A 21,142-nucleotide genomic window follows, 5' to 3' on the forward strand; every position below is an offset into this window, starting at 1 on the left:
ACTGATTAAATTTGCTTCAAAGAAAGCATCAGTCGCCCTAAGAAGCTCACCATAATAAACTTTCTTCAACTGAGGATCAAATGAAGCAGAAGAAGGCTTCTTAGTCGACTTTTTTCTCTTGTACAGTTGTACCTGCTAACAAAGTTAGGCAAACAGCTACTGCAATTATTGCAATGACAGGTTTAAGAGTGCAAGAATTTCCTCGATTGTTGTCATTAACAGAGCAGGCTTGCAGTTTCAGTTCAGAGATTCCGCCACAGAGCTTTCTGTTTCCAGCAAGAGAAATAGCACTAGCATTTCTGAATATGCCAGTTTCAGGAACTGCACATTCAAGTTCATTGAAAGAGATGAGAAATTCCAGGATCCTCAGGAATGCTTCCTTCTAACCTTGCCTCATTCAGTGAGAGCTGGACCAGAGATGAGAAATTCCCTAGGAAAGGTAGGGATTTTTTATTTTTCCTTTGAAATTGTTTTTAGTAAGGACTAAAACTTCAAGCTTTGGTAGAGAGGTCAACTGAACTAGCAATTTCCCTGCCAGATTGTTCTGAACAAGAATGATTCACTTAAGGTTTGTACAACCAGTGAGGTTTGTTAGAACTTCTCCATGGAAGGAATTGATATCCAGGTGAAGTACTCGCAGTCGATGAAGCTGGCCAAGCATTGACGGGATTTCTCCATGAAAACTGTTCTTTTGGATGTTGATGATCCTGAGAAAGCTGAGGTTCCCAATGTGGGGTGACAGGGGACCCACCAAGCCATGTGAGCTTAAATCTAGGATTATCACCCTTTCATGGTGCCTACTGCTGCACGATATTCCTTGCCAATAACAATAATGAGCAGAATTGTTCCATGAGTTGAAGACTCCATGGGGATCCAGGGTTACAGCTCTTTGAAGGCCAGCAGAGCTAGTTTATCTGTTTCATTCTGAAAGTTTGCGGCGTATCCCAGAGAGTAGGAGTTCATGTACCACAGGATCATGTTGTGGAACATGAAGGACCAAAGACTGGTCATTCTTGAACTCGATTTCATCTCAATAAATTTCCTTATTGAGAATTTTGTTATGGCTGTTAGTGTTTTTGTAAATGCCGGTTGTCCAAAGAAAAGAGAGAGAATGAATAACAACTGGACTACTTTTCATTAGACAGAAAACTGAATATAACATGCTGTTGTTCAATGTTCCAACTACTGTCAGAACTTTCACTTAATCTCAGCTAAACCACTCACTTCTAACAACTTCAAACAACTTCATTACAAAATAAGCTGAGTCAACTAATTCAAAATTAACACTAAAATATACAGAAGGACTTAAGCTATTGAACTTCAGAACAGCACCATGCACGTCCATCCACAGCAGCAAAACAACTTCAACTTACAGCAAATCTTACTTCCAGCACAGCACCAATCTTCAACACTCCACCTTGGTGCTTTGGCTGGAAACACCAAGTTTTAGCCTAAAGGCTTCAAACTTGGATTTGCACAATGCCTTTGTCATTATGTCAGCAATCTGATCTTCCCCTCTGCAGTGCACTAAGGTTACTTCCCCACTCTGTTCAGCTTCCCTAACAGCATGATACTTGATTTTAATATGCTTAGTTCTGCCGTGGAGTACAGGATTCTTAGCCATTGCCACAACTGACTGGTTATCACATAGGATCAGCATAGGACTACCCTGCACTTGGTGCAAGTCATCCAACATTTTCCTCAGCCACATAGCTTAGTTCACTGCTGCTACAGCAGAGACATATTCAGCTTCAGCAGTAGACTGTGCCACAGTCTCTTGCTTCCTTGATATCCAACTGATTGCACCCTTATTCAGATAAAACACATAACCAGAGGTGCTTCTTGCATCATCCAGGGATCCAGCCCAATCACTATCAGTGTACCCCAACAATTTCAGACTTTCAGCCTTCCTAAAACAGATGCCTAACATGATAGTTCCCTTTACATATCTCAGCACATGTATTGCAGCCTTAAGGTGCAATTCACTTGGGTTGCTCATAAACCTTGAGAGATAACTTGCTGTGAACATAAGGTCAGGTCTGGTGGCTGTATAATACAGCAGACTTCCCACTAAGCTTCTGTATTTCCCTTCATCAACCCTCTCTGCACCATCTGTTTTGCTTAATTTCAGGTTGGGAACAAGAGGAGTATTCACTGGTTTGCAATTCTCCATTCCAAACCTTAAGAGAAGCTCGGTTGCATATCTTTGTTGACACACAAAAATCTCACCGGCAGCCTGAGTTATCTCCATGCCAAGAAAGTACTTCATCAATCCCAAATTTGCCATTTCAAATTCAGCTTGCATATTGATGAACAACCCAGAGGATTGGTATACCATAGGAAGGGCAAGAGGGTAAAACAGTAGAGGAATAAGTAAAAAGGTTGGAGTTTGTTAGAGAGGACAGATGGCTTGACAGGAGCAAAAATAGGAATTCGGTTAGAAGTACAAAAGGTGCCAGGAATGAATAAAAAGGGGAGGAGAGAAAAAGAGGAATCAAGCAGAAAATTGTTAATTTGGCAAGGAGGCAGCTAACCCTCGAAGTCAGTATTCTGGGAGGTGACTGACCCTCGAAGTCAGCCTTAGTACCATTTCCTTTATTGCGTTTTCTGTGTTTATTTAGTACATTTGATTAGTGAGTACTGATAGAGCAAGGCTACTGGAAGTATTGTTCTAGTTGTAGTGTTCTGTGCAGATATTAATAGAACTGGGCATTTTATTGTTGATTGTGAGTGACTGGTTGTGTGTTGTGGTATATTCTGTGGTATTGCTGGTGTTTTTGCAGGACAGGTTCTATCACATATCCAACTTGAACTGGTCCAATTCATCAGGATTACTCCCTGTCACCAACAAGTCATCAACATATAGGGAAACCACAGCCACTCCTTTCTCAGTTTTCCTAATGTAGAGAGTGTGTTCATTAGGACTTCTAGTGTATCCAAGGCTGCACAAGTGGTCATTTATTCGGCTGTACCAGGCTCTAGGGGCCTGCTTCAAGCCATACAAGGCCTTCCTCAGTAGGTACACATAGTCCTCATTTCCCTCAACCTTGTAGCCTTCGGGTTGCTCTACATACAGCTCCTCTGAAATCCATCCATTCAGGAATGCTGACTTGACATCCAGCTGAAAAATTTTCCAGTTGAACTGAGCTGCAAGTGCCAACAGCAGCCTGATTGTGTCTTGCCTAGCAACCGGGGCAAAGGTTTCTAAAAAATCAATACCTGGTTGCTGTGCAAAACCCTTTACCACCAGCCTTGCTTTGTGCTTGTAGATTGAGCCATCAGGGTTGATTTTCAGTTTGAAAATCCATTTCACCTGAATGACTTTCCTTTTTTCAGGTCTTGGTACCAATTTCCAGGTTTGATTTTTATCAATCATACTCAGTTCTTCCTGCATTGCAGCCCTCCACAATTCAGATTTTGCAGCATCCAGGTAGCATCTTGGTTCCACCACTGCCATATTGCACCTATCATACACATCAGCCAGAGTTCTAGTTCCTCTAACAGCATGTTTTTCTTCCTCATCTGAATCTGCCTCTTGAATCAGTCCCTCACTTCTCTCATTCTGACTTGATTCAGCCTACACATCAACCCTTTTTTCTTCCCAATTCCAGACTCCACATTCATCAACCTTTATGTCCCTTGTGATTACAATCCTTTTGGACTCAGGAACATAAACTCTATAAGCTTTAGAGTTGCTGCTGTAGCTTATAAATATCCCAATTTCTACCTTGTCATCCAACTTGGACCTCTTGCTGGCTGGGATCATCACAGAGGCTATGCTTCCAAATTCTTTCAGGTTCCTTACTGCTGGCTTGACTCCACTTCATGCCTCAATTGGTGTTTGATGTTTGACTGCCCTGGTGGGCAGCCTATTCAGTAGGAAAACTGTTGTATTAACTGCTTCTGCCCAGAACATTTTAGGGAGGTTTTTTCCAGCCATAATACACCTGGTCATTTCCATAATGGTTCGGTTTCTTCTTTCACAAACACCATTCTGTTGAGGGGTGTATGGTGCTATGAACTGCTGCTGTATTCCAGCTAGGCTGCAGACCGTCTTGAACTCATTTGAAGTGTACTCTGTTCCATTGTCTGTCCTTACTGCTTTGATCAAGGTTCCAGCTTCATTCTCCACCAGTAACTTAAATTGTTTGAACACAGTAGCCACTTCATTTTTCTGCTTCAAGAAATAAACCCAAGCCACCCTTGAGAAATCATCAATGAAGAGTACAAAGTACCTGCTGCTATTTAAAGATTCTGTCTTCATTAGACCACACACATCCGAGTGGATCAATTGCAACTTGTGACTTGCTCTCCAGGCTTGATCCGAAGGGAATGATGGCCTGCTGAGTTTGCCAAGCTGGCAGGCTGTGCACAAAGTCCTTTTCTCTTCTATCTCGGGCAGGTCTAATACCATGTCCCTTGACTTAAGCTCTTTAATTCCAAGGTAATGAAAATGTCCAAGTCTTCTATGCCATAACTCAGACTCTTCAACCTTGGTGATTAATGCTGAGTTTTCTGGTTTTTTCCAGTCCAGAGGAAAGCTTTTACCAAGCATCCTCACGCTCAACAACTCATTTCCCTCACTATCCTTTATAATGCAAGAATGGTTTTGGAAATGCAAGGTATAGTTTTTCTCTAACATTTGACCTACACTTAGCAAATTTTGTGCAATTTCAGGTACAAATAGAACATTAGAAATAACCTTAGTCCTTGCCTGAGTTTGGACTGCTACATCTCCAATTCCTCTTGCTTCCACATAGTCCCCATTTCTAACCTTAACCTTGGAGCCGTAAGTCCTGTCCAGTCTAACAAAATTCTCCACATTTGCTGCCATGTGGTTAGTATATCCGCTGTCTATCAGCCAAACATCTCTGTTGGTCTGCATTGAGTAGCATGAAGCTACAAACAGTTGTTCTGGTTCACTGGTCTGCTGCTGGTCATCTGCACTTTGTGCTTGCTGTGGTGGCTATGCAGCCTTGTTCCTACACACTTTTTCAATGTGGCCGAACTGCTTGCATCCCCTACATTGAATCCCAGGCCTGAACCAGCACTTGCTGTCCGGATGTCCCTTCTTTTTGCAGTGGGAACATGGTGGATAATTTCTTCCTCCACTTTGCCTTCCCCACTGACCACCAGCCTTCTCTTTTCCTCTCTTATCTCCAGCATATTTTCTATTACTTCCCTGCATATTCACTCCCTTTTGAGCAGCAAGGAAGCGGGACGTAATAAAGAAAAAAGAAGAACAAAAGAAAAAAGTAGTGGCTAGTTGGGTTCTAAATGCTAGATAGAGCCTAATTTATGTTTCCGCTTGTTCGCTGCGAACATCCTTGTCTTTGTTGCTTGCAGTTCTGAGATAACATCTTCAATGTTCATTGCTCACCAGGCATCTGCAGAACATGCAACTCCGATTTACAAAAAAGAACCAACACTCCAGCATTTACCTTCTACAAGGGCCCATTTCTTACATGGAGATGTTTTCATCCAATAGTCCAGCAAATCCGAATCCACGATGTCCCTCACTCGCTCTGGCAATGCCATTTACAGAATTCATGCAGGCTCAAACCTTCATTGAACATTTCATCAGTTGGTCTCTTCCTGTAATCATTTCTAGCAGAAGAATCCCATAGCGTAGACATCCCCTTCTGGGGACACAATAGCGCCCACTCCATATTCTGCAATAAGTCAATAACTATTTTAATACACAAACAATTTAAAAGCACAGTAGATTACCTTAAAAGTGCTAGACTATATTAAAGGGATAAAATAGTGGAATGTACCTGGGGACATAGCCTATGGTCCTTTAACTCCAGAGGAAGTAGTTTGATCTCTACTGAAGTTGACAAAAGCCCCAGAAAGGGCTTAGCCAACCAAAGTCACAACATGGCAACCATGTCATCATCAAGAAGAAATTGGTCGCTTTAGATACAATGAACGTAGCAGTCTCACAATGGTGATGAAGATAATCAATGCATAGCCACATCGATTGCAATATCTAACCTTTGCATAGGTTCAAATTTCTCATCCCGATTGTCAGTTGTATGCAACCATCTTTTAAGACTAACCATTAGCATGAACTCGAAAACTAGAGCCTTAAAATCATTGCCTTTGTGTCCAAGCGGAGCAGGAGGTTATTATCTTGAGAGATTTCTATGTCTAACTTTGCTCAAAACCTTGCATTCAGCCATGAAACTCTTTGAAGCACCACGATTTGCAGGTTAGCACTTTATGCAAACAGGTTTTTCTAGTTGTGAATGGATCCTTATATACTGTGCCAGAACTTCCAGCACCAATCAAGTTATGGGATGCAAAATTATCGGTCGCTGAAGAAGCTCTTTGTAGGAAATCGCAAAAAGCTACCACCCAATATGGATGTAGGGCAAGTTGTTTTCCATATGTTCGCCTCCAGCAAAGAATAAGAAGTACAAACACTATAGTAGTAGAAAGAGAACGCAGAGGACTATAGCAATAGTGGCCTTTGTTGACAGAGAGTGAAGTCTTTCTCGGCTCTGATTTGGGCATAAAGGGAGCCGTATTTCAGGAACTCCTCCACAAAGCTTATTGTTTCCTATGATGAAAAGCATTTAATCCTTAAAAAGCCTCCTGTCGGTACCTCCCCTCGAGTGGTTAAAACAGATTCAAACTTTTCAAGAAAGAAAGATTTTGTAGTTGTTGGGGAATTGTGCCAGATAAACTATTACGGGAAGATTCAACATTTCAAGAGATTTCAGAGAACCCAATGACAAAGGAATACTACTTGAAACAAGTTTCCCGCCAAGTCGAGAATTGATAACTCAGAACATTCACCAAGGCTCGCTGGAATTTCACCAGAAAACTTGTTTTCACTGACAATCAGTACTATAAGATTCTTCAAATTGCCGAAATCTGATGGGAGGGGACCATTGAAGAGGAGTATAAGATATGTTAACAACTATCAAGCTTTCACAAAAGCCAAATACCTGATCCGGTATATTGCCACTAAGGATTTTCGCCAAGGTACAGGTTCTGCAGATTGGTGCAGTTCCTTAGGGTTAATGGAACGCTTCCTTCAAATTGTTAGTGTGTAGATAAAGATCAAATAATCTAAGAGATTGCCAATGATGACGGGATATTACCAGATAAGTTGTTTTAATGAAGAAACAATCTTCCAAGATTTTTTAGCTTTGCAATGGAAGCCGGAATTCCACCCACAAGGAAGTTCACATCCAACTCAAGAATAGTTAAACTGGACAGACTCCCCATTCTTCAGGAATACTTCCAGGATCTGATTTCGTCCCATGTATAGCTCTCTGATCTGGGTTGATAAATTGGCTACAGACTGCGGCAACTTCCCACCAAATTATTACGTCATAGCTAGACTTTCCAAGGGCTGCAGTTGGTTAAAGAGGAAAGAAAACTTAGTCACCAGTTTTCCCACTTCCCAAACTGTTGTAGCAACTCAACAGCTGAAGATTCTTCAGTTTCCCCAAGTATTAGTACCGACCCTTCAAAAAAATTGTTACTACCTCAAGTTGCATATTAGAAATATTGGATAAGAAGTCGGAATGGTTCCAGTAAAATAAACTCCTACAAAGCATCTCAAGATTTGGAAAAGCAAGATCTATGTTGGGAATAAGACTCCCTGAGAATTGGTTTGAACCCACATCTAAAACACCAAGGATGAAAGATTGTAAGTGGAGCAATCGTGCAGACAGACTATGTCAAGATAAGTATTCTCAAGCTTGACATCCCACTCATAACATGAGGTATACTTCCAAAATTATTGAAAGCAAGTGAAAGAAAAGATAGGGATGAATATTAGCCAGAAAAGGTGGAAAACCCCGTTAGATTGCACCAGAAATAGGAGACTTAGCTTCAACATATATCCAAACTGGAAAGGAATTTCACCTGTGTGGTTTTGCGAGTTAGAATTAGGACTTGAGATTTGAGCAGTTGGAAGCTCTACAGGAATTTCCCTTGCAGTTTATTAGACGTCAGGTTAGAAACTGCAGACGCCTTAAACGGCCGAATCACTGGGGATATTGCCTCTCAACTTGTTCTAGGAGAGTTCAATCTTGCTAGGAAAGTTAAATTACTTATAGAAGGAGAATATACCAGCTAATTTCAGATGTTCATGCTAAGCAGTGACCCTCTGGTGCCGCTTACACCAACTAACACCTTGCCACTACAAGAAGTGGAGAGAATCATTCCAAGAACTCAAAGCTCCTGAAATGCCATCGTTAGCTATCCTTCAAAGCAACAATGCTAGTTGTCGGTTTCAGCCCCCAAGGTTAAAGCATAGTTGAAGGCATAACACACAGTTGAGCAAGATAACAAAAAGCAGAAAGGTGATTTGAAGGATCGAGAGGTTTTTCAAATTTGAGAGGATTATCCATTATTTCACAATTATAATAGACTGGAAAATATCTCAGGGAAAAGGCTTCGAGCTTTCTAGTTATTGATGTCTTGGTAGTGATTCAAGAAAGTGCACTAATTAACTAGTAATTTTCTTCAAATTGCTGGAACTTCCATGTGTAAACGTAAAAATCTACCTGTACGAAAAAGGGGGTCTGATCCCGTGAGGTCAAGGCCACTAGCGATCTGCTGCACCTGACACGTAAAGAAACACACGCGTGAAGCGAACGAGAAAACACCGGGGTGGTGTTGCCGTAGGCACTCCGACGCTCAAGTCAGCAAGGCTGAAAGGGGCTAATTTAGTGAGGGCTAAGGAATAAGGGTTTACCGGAAGTTAGTCGGGGACTGTGACTACGGCGAATTAGTGATACTCTAGAGTAAAGAGTCTCGGGTGTGAGGTGTAATTCGATCTCCCTTGTGAGAGGGTGGCCTTGTTTATATAGTGATCGTCTGGTCTCCAATCTTGGTAGAAGTAGGAGTCCTAGTACGACTCTGATGCAAACCCTAGAAGAATTAGGGTTGTGGTAAGCTGTCTTACCAGTGTCGTATAGGAAGGTGATTCTGATTAGGAGAGTAACTCCGAGTAGGAAAGTGATCAGGAATAGGAAGGTGACCTTGAATGGGAGATTGATCAGGAGTAGGAAAGTATTCTTGAGGGGGTTGTGGGTTTGGATTTGTCCATGGACCTAGGACATGGGCCAGGTTTGAGAGGCTTGTGCCCGCTCAGTTTGGGCTGGTTGTTCCTCATGTTAGAAGAGAACTATGGCTTGGGCCTTTGCAGGACTGGGCTGGTCCTTCTTCACTAATGGTCTTTTTCTATTTGGGCCAAGGACGATTTTTGGCCCAACAGTTTGTCCCCACTCTCTGAGTTGAGTATCTCAAGTTAGAGAGTAGGTCGTACTCAAGGCGAGTGCGTTCTTTCCCATGGAGAGCAATTATTGGGAGAAAGTTGACGACGTAAGTGATTTGATGGGTCTTGTCGGTATCCATTCCCGAACAAGAGCTGCGCCCACGCGTTGTGCCTGATCGGTTAGATGAGCCGAAGAGCGAAAGCTAGGGTCGGGTCGCTCGGTACGTTAGAACGATTATCGCGGAAACACCGCGAGGGCGGTTATTCGTCCTGCCAGGTCGGGCGAAACCAGGAAGTTTACCGAGATCCATTCGGTCGGGCTGTAGGGACGACCAGATAGATGGGGAGACCAAACATGTTGACTCCTCGTTCGCCTCGGATGGGAGAATGGACGAGGTTGATGGCTTCCTGAAGGTTTTACTTCGGGCTACGCCGAGCTCGTGCGTCCATCGTTCGGGCCTTCGCGGTTCGGTCGAACGTGAGACGTCTGAGAGGCTCCTGGCCTGAGAAGCTCGATCGGTGGGATGGGCCGACAAGGCCATGTGCGCTATTGGGCGTATCAGGACTGACTGCTGGATGTTCCGGCTGAGTCGGTCGGGAGGGGCGGTCAACAGAGATGCGGAATCTGTACAGTTCCACGATTTCCCAGGTGGTTAGGATCGCTGCCACGTGTATGGTGAGAGAAATGATTCGTCGTTTGAGAGCGGGAAAACGAAGAGACTTCTGACAATGATCAATTATAGCCTGCCGGTGTCTGCCTTTTTCTTTACAAAATTGGGGAGCAGACTGTTCATCTTCCATTTCAGTTTGGTTTTGCGTTTCTCTCAAAAATCTTCTTCCTTTTTCTGCGTTTTGTCCCAGGTTCTGAGCGAAAGTGATCTATTTCAGTCTTCCAAGGTAATTCTTCTTTTTCTGGCGTCGTTTTGTGTTCTTTAGGTGAGATTTTTCTTTTGATAGGATTTCTGGAAAGTAAAAACAAGGAAGTTTGAGTTTGGTGGGTTTAAACTGGGTTCTAGGCGTTTTTGGTTTTTGGTGTTAGGATTTTGGTAAATTTTTGGTGGTGTGAGTTTTCCGGTGAATTTCCGGGGAAGATTTGGTTGTGAGGTGAATTTTCTGGGTTTTGGGTTTAGGTCTGGAAGACGAAGTCAATTTTGGCGTGGTTTGGTCGGTCGGTACGTCTAACGAGTGGCGAAAAGTGTGATTAGGGGACGGTTCGCTCAGGGCGAGTGAGTAGTGATCAAGGATAGCAGACTGATAGGGTTGAAGTTCGGGGTGGATCGGTCGCCGGGGTGAACAGAGTTGGGTGTTGAATTTGGCTTAGCTCGTTCGGTGGAGAGGTGACCTAGAGGGGTAATATTTGTGGTGAGAGCTCGACTAGCAAGTTCGCCCTTGGGTGGTCGGCTGGGTGGGGCGACGTGGTTCAACTACGGTAGAAAGGGTCGACCGAGGCTGAGGAGTCGGTTTTGAGGGCCCGTTCGGTGTGAAGGGCGATCTGTGGTTGGTTTACACTTTGCTTAAGTTTCATTAGGGAGTCGGTCGGTTGGAACGGGGAGTGATCGATGTAAGAGGACGTCCGCAGGTTCGAGTCAAGAGGTGGATTGTGGGGACGAGTATGAGCGTGCCCAGACTATGGTGGTAATGCCTGAAGGGAGTGTTCCGGCGGTGTGCGACCGGTGTTAGTGTGGCTGCTCCAGGGTCGAGCGGAGCTGGGCCGAGTGGCGCGGTCGGTATGATAGGAGTGGGGAAGACTGGAGGAGTGACAGTCACATCTTTTTCGGGAGTGGCTCTAAGGAAGAGCCGAGCCAACAGGGCAGAGGGATCCTTACTAGAGGACTATCGCCGTACTAAAAGACAGTGATGTGTGGGCATCCGAACCTTGTATCATATCCCGAGCTCTGTTGATATTCGGACGCCGCGGTCGTACGAGCGAGTTGATGGGAGGCGAAGGGTGGGTCAGTGTTTACGAGAAGTGGGTTTCACGAGGATGAGGTTGCTGTGCAGTCGGTCTGGGAGGTTCTGAACACGTAGATTGCCCCGTCTCAACTTATGCGAATGCGTGGAGATCTGATGGCTTTGGAGGACTTGCGTTCGGAACCAAGTGAGGTTGGGTTGCACGAGCTGCTGAGATTCTACTTCTTGAAGGAGAACGACAAAGAGAAGGGTCGTACTTGTTGAATTTGAGGCATGATCGGTCTCACTGGTGACCGACTGCGGTCCAGCGATAAAAACTGAAAGACCGCTCTTCTCTTGAGGGGGGTCAGGCCGTCTTCGGGGAGAGGGGCCAGGGCGAGATCACGTTTGGTTGGCGAGATATGGTGAGCACTAAGTGATTCCTTCATACGTGATTACTAAAATCTTGATTGTGTTTTTGTGGCAGAGCTTGATTTCAATCGGCGGTCAGAGTGGGGACGGCTTGGACGTGGTGACCAGAGGGTGTTAGCCATCCATAGAGCAAAGGGACATGGCGGAGTGTGTGCTAGCAGAACTAACTGAGGAAAGGTATTTCGGGTTGGGTAGAAGCTATCCAGAAGGTATCCCGTTCCACGCTGAAGAGAATTGGGATGTGCTCCTAAGTCCGATACTGCAAACCAGTCATTTTTGGGAGTTCGAGCTGAACCACTAACCGTTGGAGATTTGCACTTGCAGAATCGCTGATGAAGAAGTGGACCGTTCGAGCCGGCGCAGCGAGTCATCGACCGAGCCCGAAAAAGGAGGAGACGAGTCGGGCTAGGGCAAGAATTGTGTGAGGACAGTATTGGAGGACACCGCCGAGTCAGAGCAGCCGAGCCAGCAGCAGTCTGCGGGGCGCGGTCGTCCTCGGCTGCGTGGGATGAGGAGGCCGGGACATTACTATCACGATTCGGCTAGCACGACTTACTCTGACGCGACGTCTTAGAGTACAGCGTGGCGACTCTTTTTTGTTCAACAGCGGATTAGGGCGCGCATGAACCAAAATGGGTGCGGTCGCTGAGCTGATGGGGGGTAATCCCGCGCAGGTTAGGTATGGCAGTACTAATTTAATTTTCGTTTTGGATAGGCTCTCACGCTGAGTTTCGTTGTGCAGGTACTCAATAGCAGTCGTCATCGAGGAAGTCTATCGCGCGCGCAGGGAAACGGCATACAGGACGATCCAAGGCAAACTGGTTTGCGCCAGAAGGGAAGCGCGGCCCGGAAGGGCTGAGCGAGGAGAGGTCAAGCAGCAGCCCTCGGAGAGTGAAGCCGAAGTCGGAGAGGTTCTACGAGCGTTGGCCGGGAAGACCGAGCTAGATACGGAGTCCCTTCAGGGAGCAGTGCATCTCCATTGCTGAGTGACGCTATCATCAAGGCCCGAGGCGAGCCATGCTGGAGTTCAAGGCAAGGACGGACCTCCTCAGTAGGATCGATGACAGCATTCGCTCATGCAGGAGTTGCTGAAGAAGGGTGTCATCAGGGGGGCCAGGTGCGAGCAGGGCGCCGACTCAGCCAGCCGAGGCAGTTGGATGTCGGTAAGACGGGAGTGACCATGCTACGAATGCGAGTAATAGGGGTGCGAAGTGGACGATGATTTTGATGTGGAAGCATGAAGCTCAGCTGAGGGGCTTAGCAGCTTAGATTTCAGTTTTGTGGGCATGCGACGCCCTTTGTCTGGCGTCTGTGCCACTTTGTATTCTAAACTGGGGCGGTTGATGCCATATATACCCATTTGACTACTCTGATTTTAGTATCGTATTCCTCTCGGGTGAATGGATTTGTTCCTTATTCTCTCTGTTGGGCATTACGTTTGTGTATGTTAGGCTGGGTTGGTGTGCTGTCACGGTGGTCAGAATGAGTTCGATCCAGTAGAGACGGACGAGTGTAGTAGTTTAATGGATGGGTGACGTTGCATTTCAGTTTAGTTTCTTTGGTTGAAAGAGGCCGGTTACGCTCGGTGCCAAGTCGCTTGGGGAAAACCAAGAATGTTCTAAAAGGTGTATCGCTGACTCAAAGCGGGTTGATTCGAAGTTGAATTAATTCATCGGGCAAGGCTGATTTGAAGGGTCGAAACGCTCATCGGGCCGGATCGATTGGAGTGTACAAAACGTCATCGGGCGAGGCCGATTATGAAGGTGTCCGACGTCATCGGGCGAGGCCGATTTGAAGGTGTCGAAACGCTAGGGCGAGGTCCGATTTGGCAGGTGATACAAACGTAATCAGGCGGAGGCGATATGAAGGTGTCCGAACGTTCATAACGGGCGAGGGCCGATTTGAAGGTTTTCCGAAACGTTCATGGGCCGAGGCCGATTGAAAGCGTGTGGGAACAGTTTCATAGGGGCGAGGCCGATTTGAAGGGTGAGAACGTTCACGGGCGAGGCCGATTTGGAGTTGTACAAACGTTCATCGGGCGGGCCTAGAGTTCGAGTGTCGGGCAGAGGGATGTGAAGGTTCGGAAACGTAATCTCGGGCGAGGCCGATTTGAAGGTGTGACGAACGTTCATCGGTCGAGGCGCTTTGAAGGTTGTCGAGAACGTTCCTCGGGGCCGTGAAGGGCCGAAAGTTAGGGCGGCGATTTGAGGTGTCTGACACATTCACGGCAGAGGCCGATTTGAAGGTGTGAAAGCGTTCATGGGCGGAGGCCGATTTGGAGTTGTACAAATGTTCATCGGGCGGGGCGATATGGAGGTGTCCGAACGTTCAGCGGGCAAGGCCGATTTGAAGGTGTAAGCAATCTTCAGACCGGGGTCGATTTGAGAATGACAACTTCTGAATAATATTCATTAAAGTTTGCCGTGACAGCCGATTGTCTAAGAGAGATGGATAGGCCCCATCATCCTTAAAAGAAACGAAACAAGAACAAAATTAAAAAAAAGAAGGTTCCAAAAACCCCCCCCCCCCCCCTAGAGGTAGTAGCGTTTGAGGTGAGGCATGTCCAACTATGGGATGTCTTTTGCCCTCAAGGGGCTGGAGTGAAGGCCTTTCACTGCTTCTTTGATTACTGTGTAGGGGCTTCCAGGTGGGTCGGAGTTTGCCCAGAGGTAATCTCCTTGGTGTTTTGGGAAACTTTACGAAGGAACCACGTCGCCTATCTTGAAAGTGCGGATCTCACGCTGTGTATGTTAGACGGGCGGCTTGGGGGGGGTTCTGGGGGTGGTAGGCTGCGTTTGGGGATACTGATGTGTTCTCGTAGTCGATCACAGTGCAGGTCTGGACAAGGTTTGGCTATTGATTCCTGCGTCAGCCACTGGAGCTGGTGGATGGAACTGATATTTCGATGGGCGGGGACTGCCTGATCGATACCTAAGGGAGAACGGTGTTTCGCAGTTGATGATCGGCCGTGGTGCGGTTAGAGACACAGAGGAACTGGGCTAGCTGTCGCCAGCGCCCTTAGCTTTCTGTAAATCGTCTTTCAGTGTCTGCCCATGATTGTTTGGTTGACGACTCGGCCTGGCCGTTAGAACTGGGGGTTGCGGGGTGGTCGGAGAAGCTGAACTCTTACTCCCAGGTCACAGAAATCCCTGAAGCCCGAACTAATGAACTGGGACCCATGTCGGTGACAATCTCTTTGGTATTCGAACCGACAGATCACGTTATTCCAGATGGAAAGCTTTGACTTCTCGTCTTGACTTGGGCCATGCCTCGGCTCGAACCACTTGGTGAAGTAATTGTTACGCCAAACATGAACCCGATTGCCCTGGGGCAGGAGGTAACCTTTCCCACGATGTCCATTCCCCACTCATGAATGGGCATGGTTGTCAGAAATGGAGTGGGTACGTTCTGGTGGGAGGTGTGAGGACGTGGGGCAAACCTTGGACAGTGTGTCGCATCTCTTTGCGTAAGCCCGATCGAGTCGGTACGGAAGTCGGCCAGTAGTAACCCGACGCAGTGATCACCGGTAGAGCAAGATGCGTCCCCTGCGTGGTTACCGCATTCGCTTAATGGGAGTTGAATAGGGGGGGGGGGGAAACATTTGGGCTCTTTGGGCTTATGCCATTTGAGGTGAGGGACCGAGAAGACTTTTCTGAGGAGATCTGACCGGCATGTAGGGGAATCTGGCGGCCTTTGCTTTCATCGGCGTGCTTCGTTCTTGTCTAGATGGGAGTTATGTCTTCCAGGTACTTCACATCGGATTCACACAACAGTACGTTTGCTCAACTGCCCATGGCTTCTCTAGCAGAGATTGTTGGGTGGTGGTCTTTCCAGTAGCTGGCCCACTGCAGGAAAGGAGGGGATGGATGACTAGGGAACATGGGAAGGCTGAACCAAGGTTGGCGAGGGCGTCGGCATGGCTGTTATCAGCTCTTGGGGATCTGTGCTATCGAGACTCTTCGAATTCGGCCTGAACTCTTTGACCATGCATTAGATAGATGTGCATTTAGATTGGCAGTGCTTGGACGTACCTTGTATTGTTTGACCACGAGTTGAGCATCTAGACTCACTTTCTAGTCTCTTGGCGCGATTCTCTGGCAAGGTGAGCCAGCTAGGAGGGCTTCGCTATGGGCCTCAATTCGTGCACTGAACCCACAAGGGACTGCTCAGCTGACTGATGTCCCCTGTGGTGTGTATCAGTCATATTCGATCCGCTTTCCGTTGAATTACTCGATCGTTACTAGGAGGGTCCACATTTGACGGTGTCGCCGTTCATGCATAGTAAGTCTTTGTCGGCCTGGGGTTTCGCTGGTGTGAGTCGGCAATGAATCTGTAGGCTTGGGAGCTTGACGGCGGTGCGGGTTCGTATGATACGTGTACTCGCTGAGTTCTACTTCCATTGCAGCGTGAGTCGGCCTGACAGCTCTGGCTTTGTGCAATATTTTCTTGAGCGGGAATGCAGGTGATCACAACTATAGGTGGCATTGGAGTACGGCTCATGAGCTGCCTGATGCATGGATCGAGGGAAAGGGCAAGCTTTTCCAGTTGGTGTATCGGTTCTTGCGTCGAGGAGCGACTTGCTAATGTAGGTAGGACGTGATGCTCGTTTCATTCTTACTCGGATAGTACTTGTGATATGGCGTCTCCTGGAACGCTAGGTAAGCGTAGAGCTTCTCTTGTTCATGGGTTGGACAACAGCAGGGTGTAGCAGATACATATTCAGTGTTGTAGGGCTTCTTCGCATGAGGGGGTCCAGCGAACCTGGTTGGATTTTTTGAGGGCGTGGAAAAGAAGAGGTGCATATGTCAGCGGACTGGAGATGCAAGAGCGGCTCAGGGCGGGCCACTCGTCCTGCAAGCGCTGGACGTTCTGACGCAAGTTGGGGATGGTATGCTTGAGAAACCGCTCTGATCTGGTCGGGGTTTGCTTTATTCCGTCGCTGAGTCAACATATAACAAGAATTTACCTGACGAGAGACGCAGAATGAGCCTTTCTGGGGGTTCAGTTAATGTGGTATTTCGGAAGAATGGCGAAGGCCTAGGGCTAATGGGTGGTCAAGGTGTTGATTCAGCATCCGGGATTGAGAGCTGCTCCGTCGAGTTAAACTTCCATAGTATTGCCCAAGTGGCAGAGAACATTTATTGACAGGCGTGGTAGGTGGCTCGGCGGGGTTTTTTTCAGTCCAAACGGCCATTACTTGACAAAGGTTCCCCTCTTTGTAATGAAAGCTGTCTTTCTCATGGCGTCCGCAGCATTATGAATTGATTTGTATACCGAGAAGGCATCATGAAACTGGAGGGAGTTCGTCGCCGTGCGGTCGCGTCTAATCTGTCGATATTATGGGAGCGGGAAAGAAGATTGGGGCAGGTTTGTTTAAGTCTGTGAAGTCGTGCATACTCTCACCCTTCCGTGTTCTTCTTTACGACCTACGACGTTGTAGCAGCCATTCGGGGTAGGTGGACTTCTCTGATCATGCCGTTGTTTCAGGCGTTTTCGATCATCTTCACTTGATGATCGGGGTTACGTTCAGCTGCGAATTTTACCTTTTCTGATTGAATGGACGTGGGTGGGATCTGGATCTACTTGACTGGCTGACCATTGCGTCCGGGTGATCCGGTCATGGCGGCATGGGACCAGGCGAAACAGTATCATTCTTTTTTAGAAAGTCTATGCAGCTTCTCTCTTGTTCGGGTCGCGGCCCGGGAGCTAATGTTTGTTTTCTCTCTGGTTCATCGGAGATCTGCACCTCATCCGTATATCCGTTTGTCGGTTGATCGGGCTCGGTTAGGAGGGGTACGGTGAGACTGTATGCTATGAGAAGCCCTGCCTTTGAGGCGTCTTGGTGCAATCACTAGAAAGGCTTTAGGGTCGCCTTGATTCCTGTTACTCCCCATTGTTGGGAACCTGATCGTCTGGTGGAAGGTCGATGGCACTGCCCGATGTCATGGATCCAGGGTGACCCAAAATGACGTTGTAGGGGGGCTTATGGGCAGTCGATCACCAGGAAGGAGTTTGTTGTTTGTCACCCCGACCGGATAGATAGGAAGGCGGGTGATTCCCGATGTGTACTCCTGTTTCGAGTGAATCCAACCAGCAGTGTTCGGTAGTCTGTTGTATATTTGTCTCTTCAGTCCCATCGCTTTTACATGCTTTCGAGGAACAAGGAATCGCTGACGAACCCCAGTCCACGGAACACCCTTTCACTTAGGTGTTGGCTATTTGCAGGGAGAGGCCATAGAGCATCGTGGTGCAGGGGCAAAAACCGGGTGATCGGCTCGTCATCCTCGAACTGATCACGTTGATGGGAGTCATGACGCGCGACTTTTTCCCCAGGCTTTTTTCTTCCACCCCCAGCATTTGAACAGACATGGCATTTTTCATGGCTGGTTGGTTACTAGCATACCGCCCTTGGCTGGCCGAGTAACGTACCCCACTGATTTCGACCTCGGAGATGACCGCGAGCAGGAAACCCTTAGGTGCGGTTCTCGCCGGAGGGGGCGACGGTGTTTGGAGCTTTTCTGCCTAATGTTGTTCTCCTTTGCGGGAGTAGGTAACGGGAGGGGTCCTTTCTTAGGAGTGCGGGCAACCTCGAGCCGCCAAGGCGATGCAATCCGTGGGTTAATGACCATGGTAGTTGTGAAACACTCGCACCACTTGGGTGGTCTCTCCTTGCTCGGAGAGCTCATACAGGCCATTGACAGCGGATCCCAACCTTTCATTATCGCTACGACCTGGGTTGGTTCGATGCTGCGTGAGACTATATTCTGGTATGTGTGAAATGATTAGAACCCGCTTGTCTGTTATTGCTTCTGAGGGTTGGCGGTCATATGTCTCCTGGCTCTGACTCATATTCTTGAGGGGGGTTGGTAGCGGTGCTCTGCCGGTCTAGGTTCCGGTGTCCTGTCGTTTTCTCACTTAGGTTCGTATCTGGATAGGGGGTCGGTTTTATTTCTTCCTCCCACCCTATCTGGATCGCGGCTCGGGACACCGAGAGTCTTCCATGGTGTACAGCCTAGCTTGTGAGACCTTGTATAGTTCCCCGTCTGGAAGAAGGCCTTCATAAAAGCGTCAACAGCAGTCTCGGGGTTACAGGAATGATAGAGATTTTCTCCTGTGAATCTGCTAACGTACTCTTCAATGGTTCCCCTCTAGTGGTATATCGTACAAGTCGGCCGACAGCTCTCTAGCTTCTTGCTGTGGCGAACGGTTCCACAAACGTGTCAGTAAGCTGAGGCGACGAATTCGATGGATCCGTTCGGGGATTCGTGTATCCAGTGGAGCGCCGTTCCAGGACAAAATAGAACGAAACTTTTGCACCTACCGGCTTCCTAAGCGGTCTGGGTATTGACACAGTAAAAATCCGCGTTTGTACGAGGCTATGTGGTCGTCCGGGGTCGGTGGTACCGTCTGTATGGTTCATGTTGGGGCTATGAATTGTTGGGGCAGTCAGCCAGGGCGATCTCGTCCGCAAAAGGTGAGGTCCGCGAACAATTCGGTTGCTTTTCTTGTTGGGTTGGCATTCCTGGGATAGCCTATTACTGCCTCGACGTAGGCCATTCTTTTAGCCCATAAATGTTCTAGGGGGAAGGAAATGCTATAGGGTCATCCCGTCTTACCGGTATGGACGCCTGTGGGGTAATCCCCCGGGGGGGTTTTTTTTAAGGTGGGGGGGGTGGGGGGGGGGGGGGGGAATGAAGGATAAGTCCGTCGTGCGTTCCCTTGGTAGCATATGTCTCGTTCAACCTTCTGGATGGATGACTCCCATTGTCATCTGTTCTGTTGTTCTTCCCATGGATGGTCAGGGGAGGTGTTGGTAGCGTTCGGTCTTTCGGGAGTGGGGTGATGTTCAAGAGCTGTGAGTTGGTTTGGTTTGGCTGTTAAAACCCGCGAGATGAGCTCGGCAGGAGGGTGTTGGTTTGAGTGATGGAGGGGGGAGTGGCATGGTGGAAATGGGAATCCTAGGATTCTCATTAGATCGTTTTGATCGTGAGGCTGGGATGGATCGAACTGAAACGCGCGCATGTGTCTTTATCTCCGTTAGTCGAACGGAATAGCTGGCACGCAACGCGTCAAGCGGACGCGGCCGTTACCGAATCCGAGGGTTGATGCTATGGTGTGGAGAGAGGTGTGCCAGAGGGGATAATGGTGCCGGAACCGGTGGAGGGGCTTGGCGGGAGAAAACTCGAGTTACGAGAATTGACCGTACTTTCTCTTTCAGCGAATGGTTCTAGACCGGATGGCGGCATTTCAGGTTACAGTGCGACCACTTGTCTAAGTTCTGTTGCATGAGGCGGTCAAAGCTCTCGTCGGCCTCGATGACTGAGGTTAAAGTCCTCCGGATTGTCAGCCATGGAATATTCCTCCAAGTAGCAGGGTTAGTCACGCCGATTATGAGTGCTAGAGGCCCCACGTGTGGGCGCCAAACGGTAAAACGTAAAAATCTCATGTACGAAAAGGGACCCCCCCGGGTTGATTCCCGTAGGAGGTCAAGGCCAATAGCGATCATGCTGCACATGCACACGTAAGAACCACACCGCGTGAAGCGAACGAGAAACACCGGGGTGGGTTTGCCGTAGGCAACTCGCACGCTCAAGTCAGACAAGGCTGAAAGGGGCTAATTGTAGGGCTTAAGGAAATAAGGTTGACCGGAAGTCTAGTCGGGGACTGTGACTAGGCGCAATTAGTGATACTCTAGAGTAAAAGAGTCTAGGGTGTGAGGGTGGATGTCGATCTCCTTGTGAGAGGGCTGCCCTCTGTGATATAGTGATGTCTGGTCTCCCAATCTTGGTAGAGTAGGAGTACTAGTACGACTCTGATAAAACCCTAGAAGGGTGGACTTAGGTGGTGGTAAGCTGTCTTACCAGTGTCGTATAGGAAGGTGGATTCTGATTAGGAGAGCTAACTCCGAGAGGAAACGTGATCAGGAATGGACGGTGACCTTGAATGGGAGATATCAGGAGAGGAAAGCTATTCCTGCAGCGCGCGGGTTGGGGCTTTGGATTTGTCCATGGACTAGGACATGGGCCAGGTTTGAGGGCTTGTTGCCCGCTTCAGTTGGCGGTTTGTTCCTAGGTTAGAAGGAAACTATGCTAACAAAACTAATGTGCTTATGCAGAGCTATCGGGGCCAATCGAAGAGTGCTTTACGCTATTGGGTACCAAGACATCTTTATGCCTAACCAGATTTAGACCAAAAAGGCAACTGGGTCAATGAAACTGAAAGTCAACGACCCCCAGACCACTTTTGGGAGTGAACTGTTGATTTTTCATCAAGGAACTCTTAGGCTCCACTAGGGAGGAAAAATCCTGTGGCATTTTTCCATCAATAAGTAAGTTGAGTTGTCGAAAAGGAGCTGAACTGTTTATGCTGTGTGAATAAACTCCAAAGGGAATTGTTCACTAGAAAAATGATATTATATTTGCACATCCACAGAACACTCCCAAACCTTACTGAATTCCTATGTTGTACATTTTCATTTCAAGTACTTTTCACCAAAGCACTTGGGCTTTTCACTTTTCCTTAAATTTAATTGAAAACTAATATCTTTTAAAATAAAAATCTGTTCATATTTTAAAAGTC

At 47.4% G+C, this 21,142-nt stretch overlaps 1 protein-coding gene across 1 annotated transcript; it reads right to left on the reverse strand.

The window, feature by feature from the left end:
• Positions 1-1,714: 1,714 nt before the first annotated feature.
• LOC116111739 (secreted RxLR effector protein 161-like) lies at positions 1,715-2,287 on the reverse strand. The gene has a single exon (XM_031397886.1). The coding sequence runs from the start codon at positions 2,285-2,287 to the stop codon at positions 1,715-1,717; it is 573 nt and encodes a 190-aa protein (XP_031253746.1).
• Positions 2,288-21,142: the final 18,855 nt, after the last annotated feature.

Source organism: Pistacia vera, unplaced genomic scaffold (genome assembly GCF_008641045.1).
Source record: "Pistacia vera cultivar Batoury unplaced genomic scaffold, PisVer_v2 Contig65, whole genome shotgun sequence".
Lineage (NCBI taxonomy): Eukaryota > Viridiplantae > Streptophyta > Magnoliopsida > Sapindales > Anacardiaceae > Pistacia > Pistacia vera.

What these genes read in the sequence shown, in the direction of transcription:
- LOC116111739 (XM_031397886.1), bottom strand. Translation starts at nt 2,287, where the DNA reads ATGGCAAATTTGGGATTGATGAAGTACTTTCTTGGCATGGAGATAACT.